We start from the raw sequence: 17,060 nt of genomic DNA on the forward strand, positions 1-17,060 counted from the left end.
TGGAATTGGCTGAAATATTTTGCAAGGTCCATAAAAACATGTATAGCATGGATGAACTTGACAGGCCTGTACCTAACCAATAGAACACCTTAGCTATACATTAGAGCGGACACTGAGAACAGGCCTTCTCGCCCAACATCAACATATGCGACCCTCACCAATGTGCTTTTGGAAGAATGGTCAAAAATCCCCATAAACAGCCCAGATGTGGCTCTAACGGCTGGGCACTGGGCTGGTACAAGAGCGGCCTGCTTCAATTCCCGGCCTGGGTCATTTCCTGATCCTTCCCCGTCTCTCTCTCCCATCTCGTTTCTTGTCATCTCCTACTGTCCTGTCTGAAAAATATTTCAAAATTATTATTATTATTTCTTTTTTTGTGTGCAAAATAGTCCTATATATTTTTCCCCCTATAAACACATTCTAGCTGTAGGTAGACTAATATTATGTTGAACTCTATGGGTTAGGAATGGGATGGCAGTTAAATTCATATGTGAGTCAAGGTAGGTTAGTGAATACTTTTGGTAATATAGTGTAGGCCTATGTATTTCCAAACCAAATAATTTAAAGTTACTTTGGAAAAAGCGCCTGATGATGCGTGTAATGTAAAATGTGCACGCCGTACTGGGTAACTCAAGCAGAGAGTGGTGGCCCCCTCTGCTGGTCAGTGTGTGTATGATCTACTCAAGGTAGGTAACCCAAGCAGTAAGGTGTGGCCTCAGTCAGCACTATATTTATCTCCTGCACACATGTGCCCTGCACAGCTGCACTGGCCAAAGCCTGCACACACCACTGCTCAACTGGCCATGCTATTCACACTCAGACACCTCCCATTCAGACATGCTGTGGATGTGTTAGTGTTTGTGTGAATGAATGTTTGTTGAAAAAGAAAGATCTACATTAGTGAGTGGTGAGTATTCTATGCCTTGATTGCTGTTTTTCTATAGGTTACAATAGTTCTAGGAAGTTTTGATTTCTAAATCGTGTGTTATTCTGACAAGACTCTAAACCACCCAGACCCCAACGTTCAGCAATGAAGTCAGAGTGGACACTGACAGAGCTGTGATATAGCCTACATTTAACTGTATCTGGTGACTACAATTACGTGTATGTGTGCATCAGTGTATGCCAGCACACCACTGTTACTGTAGTTAGTTTGCTTTATCTCACAGCACTACTCCTATGCTGATGTGTGGGGGATTTGAGTTCATGTTTTTTGACCTCATGACCAGCTGTACTCTTCTCACATTCCTGCATTGGCCAATAGTGTGCTATTTGACACACTGTGGCCAATAACATCTTATCTTTCACAGAGCAGACATTCCGGACTCTGAGAACTGTCTGACAGTTGTGGCCAGAAGCTGATCATTCATTGGATAAGGACAGTGAAGGTCCACCTCTGATTGCCTCTCAGGGCCAATAAGAAAAGCAACTGATTTTCTCCACGTGTTGCTCTACCTTTGAGACTCATTACGCACAGAAGGTAATGTCCGCACTGTAATTTAAATGAGAAAAGGTTTTTTATTTCAGCTGTCCACTTATTGAGCTAATGGACAAGACTCTCCTGATTGAAATGACTCTCAAAAATGGTTGTGTATTGAACGTATTATACTCATGTTATGCACTATTGCAAATGCAATTGCATTCTTTTCACAAATATTATATGATTTACCTATACATTTCTAAAAAAAAAACATGCGTAATGGAATAAACTTGTGGATGGCGAAATCCTACACTATCCTTGTAGGCTACACTATTCTTGTACACTATTTTGTACACTGAGTGTTGTATTCACAAATAGGATACATCTCATCACAATACTGTCAAGATATTCAGATAGGCCTAGGCTATGTGGCTGCGATGAACAAATGCGCATTAGGTCTACTGTCTCTGCAATTAATAAATGGTCTGTGACATCGTCAACACTCCATCCCATAAGCAGCAATGTTAGGTACAGCATGACGTAGACCCGTACCGGAAACAAAAGCTATAGAATGTTGAAAACCCAACCACGCGTTCTCTGACAGTTGAGAAATAGCGTTCCTGCGGCAGAGAAATTCTCCCCCAAGAGGCCAATTTGTGAAATGCAGCTTTCACCAAGCTTTTACATACAACAGATGCTGTGTAACCCAATAAATGGGTAGTGGACATGAAAAAGCATAATAGGACCCCTTTAAGTTCTATGTTTTTTTTTCTTTTATTCCTATGCAAGATTGTAAAAAATTAAACTGATTATCTTCTAACGGCCTTGCACACCTTAGCAGCTCTGCTGCTGAGCTCTTTCTCCATTCAGGCACACCATCTACACATTCATACTTCTGAAATTATGTTTGTTTTTCCCTATACAATATTTAATGGAAAAGACAACTTTTCTAGGATAGTATCTTTACCATTTGCACCACTGACTCACCTCTTTCTCCCTTCAGATATGATGCAGAGAACACAAGCCGTCTCATTTCAGGTCTTAACTTGCTATATTGTGATGCACATTGCTGTGATACAAAACAATCTCTCTCCCTCAGGCAAAATGCAGAAAGTGTGGGCTGCGTTTAAGTCCCATCCCTACCTCAGCAACATCACGGGCTACACAGCCCTGTTTGCCTCGGCCGACCTCATACAGCAAAGCATGCTGGGAGGACGTCAGGGGTCACAGGCAGTAGCCGAATGTAAGCTGTTTTGTGCTTTTAAACGCCCTATTCTTATATTCTCCTCCTTCTTCTATTGCCCTGTTTTTACGCTTTTACAGTATTTTATGCTTCCTTCTTTTTTACCTTTACAAATAACCATCATGTCTGTCTTGCCATGTCTTGCCTCCCAGTAAGAGGTTATGACGATGATACCCCTGCCGAGTCCAGAGCTGGACCACCTAAAGCCCCCCTGGGGGGTATCGACTGGGCCCAGACAGCGCGTGTGGCACTGGTGGGATTCTGTTTCCATGCCAACTTCAACTACCATTGGCTGCGGGCACTGGAGAGGGTATGGCCAGGGGGAGGGGTCAAGAGAGTGACGCTTAAAGTGGTGGTGGACCAACTGGTGGCTGCCCCTGCCACCATCAGCGCCTTCTACATAGGTATGATGATGTCATAGGTATGATGTCACATGTGATGTCATGGGTATGCTGAGCGACTTGAAGTGGTGGTGGACTAACTGGTGGATGCGCTTGCCATCATCAGTACCTTCTATACAGGTACAATGATGACACATGTTTGATAATGTCATATGTATAATGATGGCATACTTAATACAATAATTAGGTCCGGTCAATACATTTTGCTACACCTCCATCCATGGCTGAAGTGCCTTTGAGCAAGATGCCTCAAATTGCTCCCTATGAATACCTGTAAATTGCTTTGGATGAAATTGTGCATGCATGACGTCAGCATCCACCAGCTATCTATCCCTAGAGATGCGACTGAAGCATCTCACAATACCTGCCTGTTTTTAAAGTACCTTCCTGTAATAGATTAAATGGATTTCCTCAGTTGTTCATATTCATAAGCAGTAGGACTTCGGTTGGATGTATGTATTCAATGTTTAGTTGCTAAAACTATCTACTTATATAACTAGTGACTTACAACTCCATACAGGCCTCAGTGCACTTGAGGGAAAAGAAGATCCTTTTGAGGACTGGAGAAACAAATTCTGGACTTCTTACAAGGTAAGCAGTGTGGTACTGGTCGTATTATGCCGCTTTTCCACTGCCGATTTTCTGATAGACTTACATACATCTTGACACAGCGCGACTTGGCCGCCACTTTTTGTTTTTCGAATAGGCATGACACAGCTCAATCGTAAAGCAAAATGTGGCGACGGAGTCGCGCTGTGTCGAACTGTAGGCCTACCAGCAAACCAGCAGTGGAAAAGAGGCATTACTTCAATAAATCAAAGTGCATTGCTGTTTGTAAAGGTGGTCAGTAGTCAGCCTTTATCTGAGTCACCACAGGATTTTAAAATGTCACTGTGAATATGTGAGCTGAATATTTTTTTTTCTTTTATCTAACAGGCTGGAGTGGTATACTGGTCAACTCTGCAGGTACAAGCTTGTCCTTTCTCCTCCTTATAACCAATGACTGTGTAATGTATACAGTTCAAACAGTTCACACAACACCCATTCTCTCATTTTTATCTGTAGGCTGTGAATTTCTCATTGGTCCCACCTGTGGCTCGCACCGTGTTCGTAGGAGGAGTCGCGCTCACATGGACTGTGTTCCTTTGCCACTTTCGGCAGCTGAAAAGTGACCCAGAGCCAAGCTCAACCTCATAGCATTATTACCTCACCTGAAACAGATGGACCAACCTCAGGGAACACTGACTACAGCAAAATGGTGCAAGATGGTGCAAAATGGTGCAAGTCACATTTTTAAATAATTGTTTTGGAGAATGTTTTGTTGAATCTGTGCATCATTGAAACAATTTAGGTTTAGTTTTTTGTAACAATTTAGATTTTTTGTGTGCATTGATTTCACTATCCCCAACCAAAATAATGATTTTGTAAACACTGTTAAGCAGAAAGCTCGATATAAACTCAAAACAATTTTGCTATTTGTATTCCTTAGCCTTAATAAATGGTATTCAAAGATTTCTCCAGCAGTCTCTTTCCCTTATTTACACTTCATAGAAGTTTTTGTATGTCAGATAAGATGTGAGTAGCGGATTCTGCCAGCACCAGTCTCCATTTAACCTACATGTCTCTACCCCTAGCTGAGGAAAGCAAAGTAACTTCTGAGCATCCTTCTAGCACAGATGTAAAAGGGGGAAGGGTTTGCTCACTGCTTGCAAAACAAAAGACTTCCATGTATTGGGGATAGCATGGTTTCGATTACAGATCTACATGCATCTTCGATCTGGGATCGAAACATTGCAATCAATAAAATAGGTCTTTCATCAGCAGTGTGTAGCCTTCCCCCTTTTACATACAGTACATACTCTTTTGGATTTGGCACCTGCTAATGTACAGTATTTACATTGATGCGCATTGCTCTTAGCTACACTTCATGCTTCTAGCACATACATACATACATAAATGAGGACTAGTACGGCTGTCTGTATCCCCTTGTTTTCAAACCCATGAATATTAGCATGAGCTACAGAAAAGAGTAGCTATCACAAATGTGAAGAGACAGGAAGTGTGACTGCTCAGAAAATAATAGCTAATTTATTCAGCAGCATACTGTACTGTACATACACCTCAGTCAAGACATCAAGCCCCTGTAACCATGCAACAGTTGATGCCACTGACACAGCAAGGCAGGCACAACATTAACAGGTGCTGGGCAAAGAAGAAAACGGGCATAGAGAACAGGTCTTAGACCGTGAACCGTGAAAGCATGAAGGCATGTCCCATGCCGAGTTTCTTCACATGTCCCCCAGCACCGCCACCACAAGCCCCTGATGACTGGCATGGCGGGGTAAAAGCGGGGTTAGCTGTCCTAGGCCCAGCAAGAGGGGGCCCATGGCATAATGTTTATCTGCATGATGATATAGAGTCTGATAACCATTTTCTCCTGGATTTGAATTAGGGGTGTGCAAAATAATCGTCATATCGATGCATCGTGATACTTACTCTCACGATGCAATGCATCGATTCATGACAAGGTATCGTGATACTTATTTTCTCAATATACTGCATGGATTCATGAGAATTGATTATTTGATAACAATAAAATTCGATTTGCCACGGGTTATTTTGTTCAGTAGAGAATAGGTAATATTTCTGTTGTGATGTAAGCTCTCTCCCAGATGATAGAATGCTTAAATAGAATGAACTGACTTAAAGGGACATTGTGTGAGATTTTTAGTTGTTTATTTCCAGAATTCATGCTGCCCATTCATTAATGTTACCTTTTTCATGAATACTTGCCACCATCATCAAGTTCTGAGTATTCATTATGACTGGAAAAAATGCACTTTTCATACATGAAAAGGGGGATCTTCTCCATGGTCCGCCATTTTAAATTTCCATAAATAGCCATTTTTAGTTGCAAAAATGACTGTACTTGGACCATACTAGAAAATATTTGTTTATTACTCAGTAAACTTTCATGTAAATATCAAATTTGGCGATAGGCAGCCCAGTTTCAATGAGCAGCATAGTTGCAGTACCTTTTTTGACCATTTCCTGCACAGTGTCCCTTTAAGAAAGTTACACAGCAACTGACAAATAAGCTGTATTTTACACATTTACTGAAGTAAATATCGCAACGCATTGCAATATTACCTGAATCACATAATGATAGAATCACATCGTCACATGTGTATCGTGATGCGCACCGAATCATGAACCCTTTGCCAATACCCATCCCTAATTTGAATTATAATTCAGTCCGGTATGTATATAGAATTGATCATTGCAATTACAAAATATCTCTCTTAATTACACGTTATCCCATAAGCAAATCTGTGAGTCCTGTTGTGCACAGTCGTTTTTCTATCATTCCTCTCCCAGGTACAGCATAGACATGGCTGCTGCCAACATGGCTACTCCTCCTGCCACTGCCAGCCTAACATAGTACTGCAGGCCCTGCTGTTTTTTGGGGACGTCATCTTGGGGTTGAGGTGGCCCACTGTGGTGTAGCTGTGTAGGTAGTGTCTCCTCCGTGTCCTCCTGACACCGGTCACCTGCTGTGTGGTGCTGCCCAGGTGTGTTGGTGCGCGTGTCCTCTCTGCTCACCTCCAGGCCCGTGACGATGCTCTCCTCCGCCACGCTGCGATCTAGAATCTCCTGGAAGTGTTCCGCCACCGCGGACACACACTCGTCCGGGAACATGTAGTCGCACACGCAGAACGCCGACTCTGGCACGGGGGCGAACACTCTCAGGGGCAGACTGTGGCTCTTCTCCACCGCCTTCTTCGGTCCTCCGCTGCCCACCTCTGACTGGTTCATGAAGAGGTCGTCGTACAGCATGTCCACCCTGCTGGAGACGGTGTTGAGGATGTCCCTCTTGATGGCCTCAGCTGCCTGGCCGGCCCGGGGCTTGTTGGAGTGGACGTAGGCCCTGCAGGACACCTGGCCCCTGATGAGCACCGAGGCAGTCGGCTGGGACACTGCGCAGGTGGTCTGCTCTGGCGGACACTGCTCCGGGGGCAGGAGAAGCTGGGCCTGGATCTTCGATTGCCCCTGTTTGGGGTTCTTCTTCTGCCCACCACCACCCATCAGCTCCGTGTCAGGTGACATGAACTTGCCGTTGATGAGACAAGTGCCGGAGGAGATGCTCTTCGCCCACCTCTGCAGTCCCTCTCTGACACACCTGTGTGTGTCCTCCAAAGACTTGTCAGACACTGGGAGACGCAGGTTTATGCCGACGGAGCACGTAACTAGCGGCCAGGTGGACGACACGCCGCTCTGGTACTTCCATTCTGCTGGCTTAGCGGAGGTCTTTGGGTCTTTTACGTCAAACGTTTTGCAAATGACTTTCCTGGTTTTGGAACAGATCTGAAGGGCCACTCTGTCCGAGACATCCTCGTCTCTGTCGTTCCAGAGTCTTTCTTTAGTTAAGTACTTCTCAACAGCAAACACTAGTTTTCGCAGAACATTCGTAGCTTCCTTTGACAGCTCTGGAGGAACGATCAGGAAAACTCCAAGCACAGACAGTCCACCAGGTAGCATTGAGGACACCTGTTTCGCATGCTCTGTCACCCAGTCAACGTCAACATCATCCAGTGTACCACTGCTCTCGCTGCCTCTTTGAGGAGTCTTGGTAGATAGCACCACAAAGTCTCGTTGGGGTGAGGACTGACCAATTAGTAAACCCGTTCTACAGACTGCACCACTCGCACCAATACTGGATAAGTATTTCTCCACTACAACATCAACTATATAACTTCTTCCCATTTTTACTGTTAAACAGCTGTGAAATGACACGTACCTACTCCAAACACCGGCTGCCTGCCTGTCACAAACTCCCGAAGCCCACCGGAAGCATATAAGTTGTTGACCAACAGCAAACGAGTTGGAGCAGCACGTGACCACAGTGCCCTCCATAATCTCGCTCAAGTCTTTATCGCGAGACCAAGCCCTTCCTTTTCCCTTTTCACTTCAAGTCCAAGATGGTAGGCACTGCTACTAATTCCCTCGGCATGATATGATAGATAAATCCAGTGCCATCTGGTCTATTTACGTTGCAAATGTTGATAAATGGTGATTGTGTTAATGTTGTAAAGACAATGGGGTTGTGTAGGACTTGAATTATGGTGATACTGTGTATTTTGACACATTATTACAAGGCAGGCTACAGCGAGTTCACCGCCGGTCGCAGCCATTTAGAATTTGTAGCCTACTGGAGGCAATTAAAATATGTACATGTTGTATACGGCCCTCAAAGCGCTCCCTGAATGTTCAAATCGCGCCCTCTTGTAAAATAAGAATTCAAAGGTTGTTTGGCGTATGAATGGATGTGTGTGTACCTTAACGTTACATGCTAACTATGCTAACGAACTTGCGACAGGCTAACATAAACTCATGTGTTGGCAGCATTGTGCTGCTGCCGATGGGCACACGCAATGTAGAGCATGCCATTGTTTTACTGTCTCCCTAACCCGCGTCATGACCTACTACGCTTAAGTGTAGTATTTTCATCTTTAGCGTTCTCACTTCAGAATGTTAACCACAGTTGGGTTGAAGCAAACTCTGTTCACTAGCTTGTAGCTTAGCCCCCGGCCTACGTGGGTAACTTGACTGCCTTCCGTCTGATGGAGAGGTGTTTCACATGCCTAACTTTTCGTGGGGTGTCTCAATTCTGCTTAAAGAGTGGTGTATGATGTATTTCTTATTGGTTTGTAAGCTCATGAATGTGCTTTCTTACCCAGGGAGTTGACATCAGGCACAACAAGGACCGTAAGGTTCACAGGAAGGAGCCTAGGAGCCAGGATATCTACCTGAGGCTCCTGGTTAAGGTGAGCTTTTTGTTCTTTCTTTTTAATAGAATATTGTCCTTGTTGGTCTATGTTAAATGGAAGAATTCGTCTCACTCACTACATTAAGATTGATGGGACAGTAATGTGGAGCTGTCAATTTGTGTTAAATGTTGAATGACACCAGTGTCATTGCCATGTGTTGTGAAGCTTACTTTGTGTGTGTGTGTGTGTGTGTGTGTGTAGTCATTCTGTCTATCACTAGGGTGTGAATGTGCGTGCGTGCGTACGTACGTGTATGCGCGCATGTGTGCGTTTAATCTTAAGTACGGTGAAGCTAATGTGTGTGTGTGTCCCTCTCTTGGTTGCAGTTGTACCGGTTCCTGGCCCGCCGTACTGATGCTCCCTTCAACAAGGTCATCCTGAGGAGACTGTTCATGAGCAAGACCAACAGACCTCCCCTCTCCCTGGCTCGTCTGGTGAGTGTTTGCATGTGTATGACCTCCCATCTCCCTGGCTCACCTGATGAGTTTGTGTTCGTGTAAGATCTCCCTGGCTCGCCTTATAAGTTTGTGTGTCTGTGTATGACCTGCCCTTTCCCTGGCTCGCCTGTTGAGAGTGTGTATTTGTGACCTTCCCTCTACCTGGCTCATCTCGCGAATGCCCATCTGCTTGCTTGGTTGTTAAGGGTTTGTATGCCTATGTGCAAGGAGTGAGTGACTGGGTGTATTCCTTGTCACTCCACTGCCTCAGCTTAATGTCACTGCCCTTAACAGATTTAGTTTGTGTGTGTGAACATGCATGCGTCTCTACACATCAGGGTTTGTTCCCATATGCTTGTGTGCTTATTCAATCGTTGCTTCGTATTTTTCCATTCAGATCCGTAAGATGAAGCTGCCTGGCCGTGACAACCAGACCGCTGTCGTCGTGGGAACAGTCACTGATGACGTCAGGATTCACGATATCCCCAAGCTGAAGGTATGCTAAAACAGCCCTTGTGTTGAGTTATTCATTCGTTCTGCTGACTGAAGACCTTGTAGCATTGAAGACAATCTGGGCTACTTCTCAATGACTAGACCCAGGGATGACTGGAGCACTCGGCATACTTTTTAGATGTTTATTATTTGGTGCAAGAAGTGACGTTTCGACGCACCTACGTCTTCCTCAGTCCTTCCTCTAAGTTTGTAACAATGTAGCCATTTATATGACTTGAATTGGGTGATCTTTCTTGGTTGAAGCATGTTCGTTGTGGCTGCTCTTGGTCTGTTTCACCCAGCTGTTACTTGCTGTAGTAAGGAACCTGCATATTGCTGCTGTGATGGCACTGACCAAATATGTAAGGGTCGTGTAATAAGTGGTGCTTGGTGTTTGCTGCAGAGAATTGAGCAGGCAGGAAGGCTTATTTAAATAAGTATTTAAACAGTACATTTCACAATTTTAAATAGTGGCATCTTTGACGGTCCTGATCTAACGTCACTGTCACATGGGTGATTTTTTTTTTGGACTGCCACTGTGGTATTGATCACCATTATAAAGATTGCAATTTGTTTGATTGATGCAGAGATGAGTGAAATGAGGTTGTCAAAAATGGCAGCTCTGTACAGCACCAAAACTTAAGATTGATTCTGTATTAACCAGATGCCCATATCCCACATGACCCCTGTCTCAGAACACGAGTTCCAAATTAGGGATGCACGATACAAATTTTCACATCCGATCCCATATCTAAGTTTGGACATCTACCGATACTATTCCGATCCAATACCAAAACCACATATATACATGGTTTCAACTTGAAGTAGGTCCAAGTGGACTATTTAGTTATATTATTGAGTTAGAATAACAGGAAACCAATGAATAAGTAAAAAAGTAACAGTCCCATCCTGAAAACTAATATGCAAGTGTTATGGTTTCAAATTAACATTACACATGGCTCAATGTCAGGGTCAAGTAAATAACGATATTTTGGGAGAAGTCTGGTTGCTGAATTATGTTGATCTGAGCCCAATACCGATATCCTATTCCAAATTCTGTATGCATTCTTGCCACATCTGTTTCCTCTTGGCTGTGGCACATGCTGGTCAGGTTGTACTGCAACACGGGCAGCAGTGATGAGTTGACGTTAGGCATGCTGATTTCTTCAGTAGTGTTGAGTGGAATCCTGAACCATGTTCATTTTCATAACAAGGATGGCACATGAACTGCATACATGGCTCCTCATAAGCGCTGTGGTTTTAAGGTGTGTGTGTGTGTGTGCGCACGCGTATGTGTTCCAGTGAATATGTGGTCTACTGTAGTGAATTAAGGGTGTGTGTGTGAGTAGACGTACTGAAGAATGAGGTTTTGTAGTGCTGTGTGCGCCATGGTGGTTATTGCCCTTCAGATCTGTGCTTTTGATGGTCTGTTAAAAAGGAGTGTAGCTGTTCAGACAACACCAGTGTCTAGACCACAGTTGTATAAGTAGAAGTACTCTCACCGTTGTGATTGTAACAGCAGAAGTATCATTGCATAGTTAAAACTGTAATATCATAATACTGGTGTTGGAATTACATCTGTGAGAGTACTTCTACCTTATACAACTTTGGTCTAACCCGCCTCTCCTTAGATCTGTGTTGTAGCAGTATCTGATTCTCCTTTTGTCTAGATCTGCTCTGAACACGATGGACGTTGTTCTCTATGGGTAGTTAAGTGTATGGCTGGGTGTACGAGTCCATTCCATCTCTCCTCAATGTAGATCTGTGTCCTGAGGGTGATGGCGTGTGTCTGAGTGCATGTGCAATGCTGGTCTGTGCATCAATGCGTCTCTTCCTCGTCCTGTGTAGATCTGTGCCCCGAGGGTGATATCCAGGGTGTGTGTGTCCGTCCGATTGCAATGGCTTTATACATTTTAATATCTATTCCATCTCATCCCCCTCTTCTCTATGTAGATCTGTGCCCTGAAAGTGACTGCCGGAGCTCGTCGCAGGATCCTGAAGGCTGGTGGCAAAATCATGACCTTCGATCAGCTTGCCCTCACCGCCCCCAAGGGACAGGGCACCGTGCTGCTCTCAGGTGGGTAGCGTATGTTTGTGTGGGTCTGTCTGGGCACACTATTGCTCTCGGGTCAGTAGCCTGTGAGTGCATGCACTCAGTGCTGCTACCCAGTTAGTAACTATTGTGTAGGTTTGGATTTTCACTGTTTGCCCCTTCATGGGTGGTCCGACTGGAGCTGAGAAGTACTGCCATGTCCCACCTTCAAACCTGGCAGAGCCATTTCTTTTGGTGTATTTTCATGAGTCAGTGCGAAAATACAGCTTGGACCCTTTTTTACACATGTGTAAAAAGTCGTAGAAGTAAACTTTCATAAGTTTATCAGAACTGCCAATACATTGGTCTTGCACTCTGGCCATTCGAAGACCCTGTGTTTTTGTTTTGTTTTGGGAACTTCCCTGTGACCTCATCACTTTTGTGGTGTTAATTTGTATGTCTAACACCTCTCCTCTCTCCCTTCTCCAGGACCCCGTAAGGGCAGAGAGGTGTACCGCCACTTCGGCAAAGCCCCTGGAACTCCCCACAGCAACACAAAGTATGTGATGACTTTACATACAGTCTTTATATTCTTTTGTACATATACAGCTCCAGGCCCTTTTATTAGAATAGCATAGATTTCCATGCCACGTTTTGGTGTTAACTCACCAGTTAAATTCTAAATCACCAGAAATTAACCCCCATTGAAAATGAATGGGGTTTTATTTCTGTTGAGTTAGAATTAAACTGGTGAGTTAACACCAAAACGTGGCATGGAAATCTACAGGGTATATTGAAGTGTGGGGCACCAGGTCAACAAACAAGAACAGCTGACAGCAAAGCATCAAGGATATCTGGGCTTCCATAACTCCCATGCACTGTTTTTGCCATTGACTTCAATGTTAAATGCATCATGGCCATTATGAAGACAGAGAATGACCTAACCAAGTATTGACCATTGCATGTTATGTAGAAAGTACCAAATTTCAACTGATATAATGTGACACGAATTTTGATGAAGAAAAATGTGATTTTATAACAATATTCTAATGCTGCGAATTCCCCAATTAATGGGTTTTTTGAGCTGGAAGGCCAACGTGTATATATATAAAAAAATGAATGTTTGGAATAGTTAAAAAACTGGGCCATGAATCTACAATCCATGACAGTTAAACATTATTGATGGAATCATGGAAATAAACTTTTTCATGCTATTCTAATAAAAAGGCCTGGAGCTGTATGTGTTTGTGTCAAGTGGGGTTGGTGTATGAATGGAGCAATAGATCTAGATGAAACGTCTGAATGTAAATGCGTTTTCAAGATTAATCCCGTTGTGTATGGTCTTTCTTTGCCTTTATTTTAGCACTAAATTAACCTTGTCTTTTTTCCACTCTCTTCACCTCTGTCCAGGCCGTACATCCAGTCGAAGGGCAGGAAATACGAGCGCGCTCGTGGTCGCAGGTCTGGCTGTGGATTCAAGGCATAAATATGTCATACTTTTTTGTCTGCTACCATGTAAATCCCAAAATAAATATTTGGGTAAAAAAGGACACTGTCTTGTGTGAGCTTAATTTATGGACGATCATATGTTGTCTCAAAGACTAGTGCAGGGTTTGTACGGTCATGGAAAACCTGGAAAAGTTATGGAATTTAAAAATTCAAATTTCCAGGCCTGGAAAAGTTATGGAAAACGTTTTTTTGGTCAAAAGTTTTGGAAAAGTCATGGAAATCTATCTCGCGTTTCATCAATTATCTTCATGAACTTAATGCCGCGCCGTAATAAAATGTAAATAGCCATGAGTTGTCGTGAAAATGTTGTCTTGCGCAGTTTGCGCAATGCGCATGCATAACCCTTTGTTGCCAAATTGAGTGTTTTTCAAATAAGACAGGTTGTAGTGGCTCCACGCGGTTTTCATGCATTTTTGGTGCTTGAAATCAGTCACATCTGGCAACCGTACTCCTCATTACGCACGAGCTAGATGTATATGCGAGGCGTGATGAGAGAGCTTAGTTCTAAACTTCTATTAACGATGTACGGCTTGCCGTGAAATGTAACTTAAACAACGCACGGCTTTCTAAAGATTATCAACAAATGGCTAACAAAAGGAGGACGAACATTTTGATGTGTCCGATATGTGTGAAGCGCGCCACTTGTCAGCCACCTGAAGGGCAAGATACAGTGTTGCCTCCAGCTACGAACAGGTTAGCAATTATAAACGTTTTAGCGGTTCCACAAAAGCTAATGCCAAAAGGAATACAACCCTTAGACATGTTTGGTGCGCTAATTTGCCAGATAGAGCTCCAAGTGAACCTTTTGTTTTCGTTAAACCCAACATATTGATATTGAGAAGCAAAGGTATAACTGCGACTGAATTTGTCCGCTGCGCTGAAAGGTTAATGAAATCTCTACAGTATGTGTGGATGACCGCGAGCCAAACAATTGTCAATGTCGGCATGACGTGAGTGTTTTGAAATATAAGCGGCAGAGCCAGAAGAGTTTGAAAAGTTACGTGGCTTTGTTTCAAATCAGTCAGATTGCAACACAAAATGAGGCTCACTGTCGCATCTCGTCGAGGTGGGCGTCACACTTTGCCACGAGCAGTGCACTCTTTCCACCTTTTTTTGGCTCCATCAACGACCACAACAAATGACAACAAACATTCTTACAGGCGCTTTGAACTGTTGTGCTTAGGCAGGTGTAGAGGTAGACTGAATGTTTTCTAAATTACTTGGGCAGGATGTGCATCTACCTCCATGGGCATGCTACAAAGTTGTCTTCATAATGATTTCACGACCTTATTTCTTATTGACCTATTCATTTTAATTTCTTACTCAAGGCCTACACCAGGAGTGAATAATGTAAATAGGCCTACAATATTAGTGAATAATATAATTAATACCGGTAATACAACATCTAGTATAATGGCAGCATATAGCCTGTAGTGAAACATAGCCTATAGTATGAATATATTTACATATTTATAATATAGGCTATGTAATATAATATGCCCCCATCCCGCGCGCCGGCGATTGGTCATTGTTTTTTTTTGGTCCTGGAAATTTAGTAAAAGGTTTTGGAAAAGTCATGGAAAAAAATTGGTAAAAAAGTGTATGAACCCTGCTAGTGGTTTGATGGCTGTTAACTACCTATTGGATATTTGCCATGCTGTTATTACTCCTGTGCTTGGCAATAACATGAACTGTGCAGATTAGGATGCTGTTTGATTCAACTATGAAAACTTGTCTTTAGGGTCAAGAGACTAGGTACAAAACCTTTAAGAGGTGTCTTAAAAAATTCTTAGTTAAGCACTTTTTAACGAACTGATGAAGCGGATGTTAACGGTGCACTGTGTAGGATCTTGCCAGAGTAGGTATTGCAACTATGCTGCTCATTGAAACTATGCTCTCTATTGCCAAATTTGAGCTTTTCATGAATATTCGCCAATTAATGAACTAATATTTACTAGTATGACCAAAGAAAAGTTTTGCTGCAAAAAATGACAATTTCTGGAAATTCAGAATGGCAGACATGGAGAAGAGCCCCCTTTTCAAGTATGAACTGGGGAATTTTCCCAGTCGTAATGAATAGAATTTCATGGTTTGAAGTGTTTGGGGAAAGGGTCAAATTTGTGAAAGGACGGCATGAATTCTGCAAATAAACTACTAAACATATTACAGTGCACCCTGAAGTAAATGAACATATTTGCTTACTATTTAAAGTTGTGTTAAATTGTGAATGGGGAGTGGGTCATTGGCTGATGCGCTGGATCCATTGAGAGTAAATAGATTTGCTGTCAATGGCTGGATCACAATGCACGGGGGGCCAGGCTGACCTGAGGCCATTTCCTGTCCCATTTTATTTCCTCACTTCAAGTTATAAGTTTATTTATTTAGCACAGGGAAGGCATATATTAATAGTATTTTTTAAAATAAAAAATGCTAAATATACAAGACTATAGCCTTAGGGCTAATTTCCATTTCCATCCACTTAAATCAGTGTTGTCCACAAATAAAGGCGTAAAAGCCCTAACGTAATAAAAGTATTTTTAGAGGGTGGGGTTATTCTAAACAATTCAATATGGGGTACCGTATGCATTAAATGCGAACCCACCAGATGTCTGCCATTAAACCTATTTAGACCAATTTATTCTTTCACCTCGGCAGAAATGTAGGATAGGGGTCCTGTATCAGACTACAATTTGGTACCCACTAATGTTGCCATAGCAACTGCCTCCAGCGTTCACTAGGATGCAATAAGGACTTTTGATATTAAAATATCCAACCAATCCCCTTGTTCCAACCTGAATGCTGATAGACTACAGCGTGTACAAAGTGCAGTTGGCCATGTACGACAGGTTTTCAGTGGATCTCTGAAGGTTCTGGGCAGAGGAAAAATGAGTCAGACTGGCACAGTGGGGTTGTATCAAAGTTGAAACAACCGATACAGTATAGAGAGGAAGGAAAGGAAGTAATGGACTACACTACACTATGGGGGATCATCGTCACCCCTCGCTTGTGGCGCACGAACACCAACCCCAATAAACTACATTCTGCAGCAAATATTGAATTAACATCCGAGGGGTGACTAGTCTCTAGGCTATAAAGTCACAGGGCAGGATACATTTGCACATTTTGCTCCATCAAACATGCGTAAGCTTCTGTGCGCAATTTGGCGCGTTTTGGGTAGATTTTCAATGGATCCGATGAATGATGCTACTGCTAGTATACCTAGGCCTACTTAAAAATGTGTCCATGAGAAACTCCGGAAGAAGAATGAATAGGCTTCTTGGAAACAACTTGCTTGCATCTGAGTTATAATATGCAGCAGGCGGACCTATTAGGCACACCCCCTACACGCGCACTGAATTACTGAAGGCTGCCTACTGCCCTACGCGTGGATCTGTTATGCGGCAGCGGCACTGTACATCGACGGGAGAAGGCGAAAGCTTGGCGATGGGATTTTAGCACTCAAAATTTCAGACCAAAAGTAGAGACATTATTTTGTGAAATATCTGTTCTTCCCTCGGAGTCAGACATCTGAATATAGGGATCACCGCCTTGGATATTGTGTTGAATTTTAAAAGCAGTCTTGTAGCGCGCTCGAGACCCTTCCCCCCTCTTCTTCTGCCCCTCCATCCAGCATCGATTCTCCCTCAACCAGAGCCTGTCGCGCTAAGCTGAACTGAAAATGTAAGTATCGTAATTGA

General features: G+C 43.2%; 4 protein-coding genes across 5 annotated transcripts in view; 3 read left to right on the plus strand and 1 right to left on the minus strand.

Annotated features, from left to right (window-relative positions):
* Positions 1-1,315: 1,315 nt before the first annotated feature.
* si:ch211-120k19.1 (uncharacterized protein LOC563199 homolog) lies at positions 1,316-4,545 on the plus strand. Its single transcript, XM_063198181.1, has 6 exons — positions 1,316-1,480; positions 2,520-2,663; positions 2,816-3,067; positions 3,585-3,655; positions 4,001-4,030; positions 4,130-4,545. The coding sequence occupies exons 2-6, from the start codon at positions 2,525-2,527 to the stop codon at positions 4,259-4,261; spliced, it is 624 nt and encodes a 207-aa protein (XP_063054251.1). The 5' UTR covers positions 1,316-1,480; positions 2,520-2,524; the 3' UTR covers positions 4,262-4,545.
* A 1,728-nt stretch (positions 4,546-6,273) lies between these two features.
* On the minus strand, positions 6,274-7,978 carry odr4 (odr-4 GPCR localization factor homolog). Its single transcript, XM_063199201.1, has one exon. It carries the CDS (start codon positions 7,976-7,978, stop codon positions 6,428-6,430), a length of 1,551 nt encoding a protein of 516 aa, XP_063055271.1. The 3' UTR covers positions 6,274-6,427.
* rpl18 (ribosomal protein L18) lies at positions 7,947-13,403 on the plus strand. Of its 2 annotated transcripts, none has more exons than XM_063199202.1 (7): positions 7,947-8,046; positions 8,803-8,889; positions 9,219-9,326; positions 9,727-9,825; positions 11,775-11,898; positions 12,343-12,412; positions 13,264-13,403. In XM_063199202.1, exons 1-7 carry the CDS (start codon positions 8,044-8,046, stop codon positions 13,337-13,339), a joined length of 567 nt encoding a protein of 188 aa, XP_063055272.1. In that variant the 5' UTR covers positions 7,947-8,043; the 3' UTR covers positions 13,340-13,403. The 2 variants fall into 2 exon arrangements, with proteins under 2 accessions (XP_063055272.1, XP_063055273.1); XM_063199203.1 differs by lacking the exon at positions 7,947-8,046 and adding an exon at positions 8,071-8,134.
* Positions 13,404-15,872: 2,469 nt separating this feature from the next.
* vamp1b (vesicle associated membrane protein 1b) overlaps positions 15,873-17,060 on the plus strand; it is a 12,588-nt gene continuing 11,400 nt past the window's right edge. Inside the window, exon 1 of the mRNA XM_063199883.1 lies at positions 15,873-17,043. Within this exon, the coding sequence (XP_063055953.1) occupies positions 17,042-17,043 (2 nt within the window). The 5' untranslated portion in view covers positions 15,873-17,041. The remainder of the gene's footprint in view (positions 17,044-17,060) is intronic.

The sequence above is a fragment of the Engraulis encrasicolus genome, chromosome 5 (assembly GCF_034702125.1).
Source record: "Engraulis encrasicolus isolate BLACKSEA-1 chromosome 5, IST_EnEncr_1.0, whole genome shotgun sequence".
NCBI lineage: Eukaryota > Metazoa > Chordata > Actinopteri > Clupeiformes > Engraulidae > Engraulis > Engraulis encrasicolus.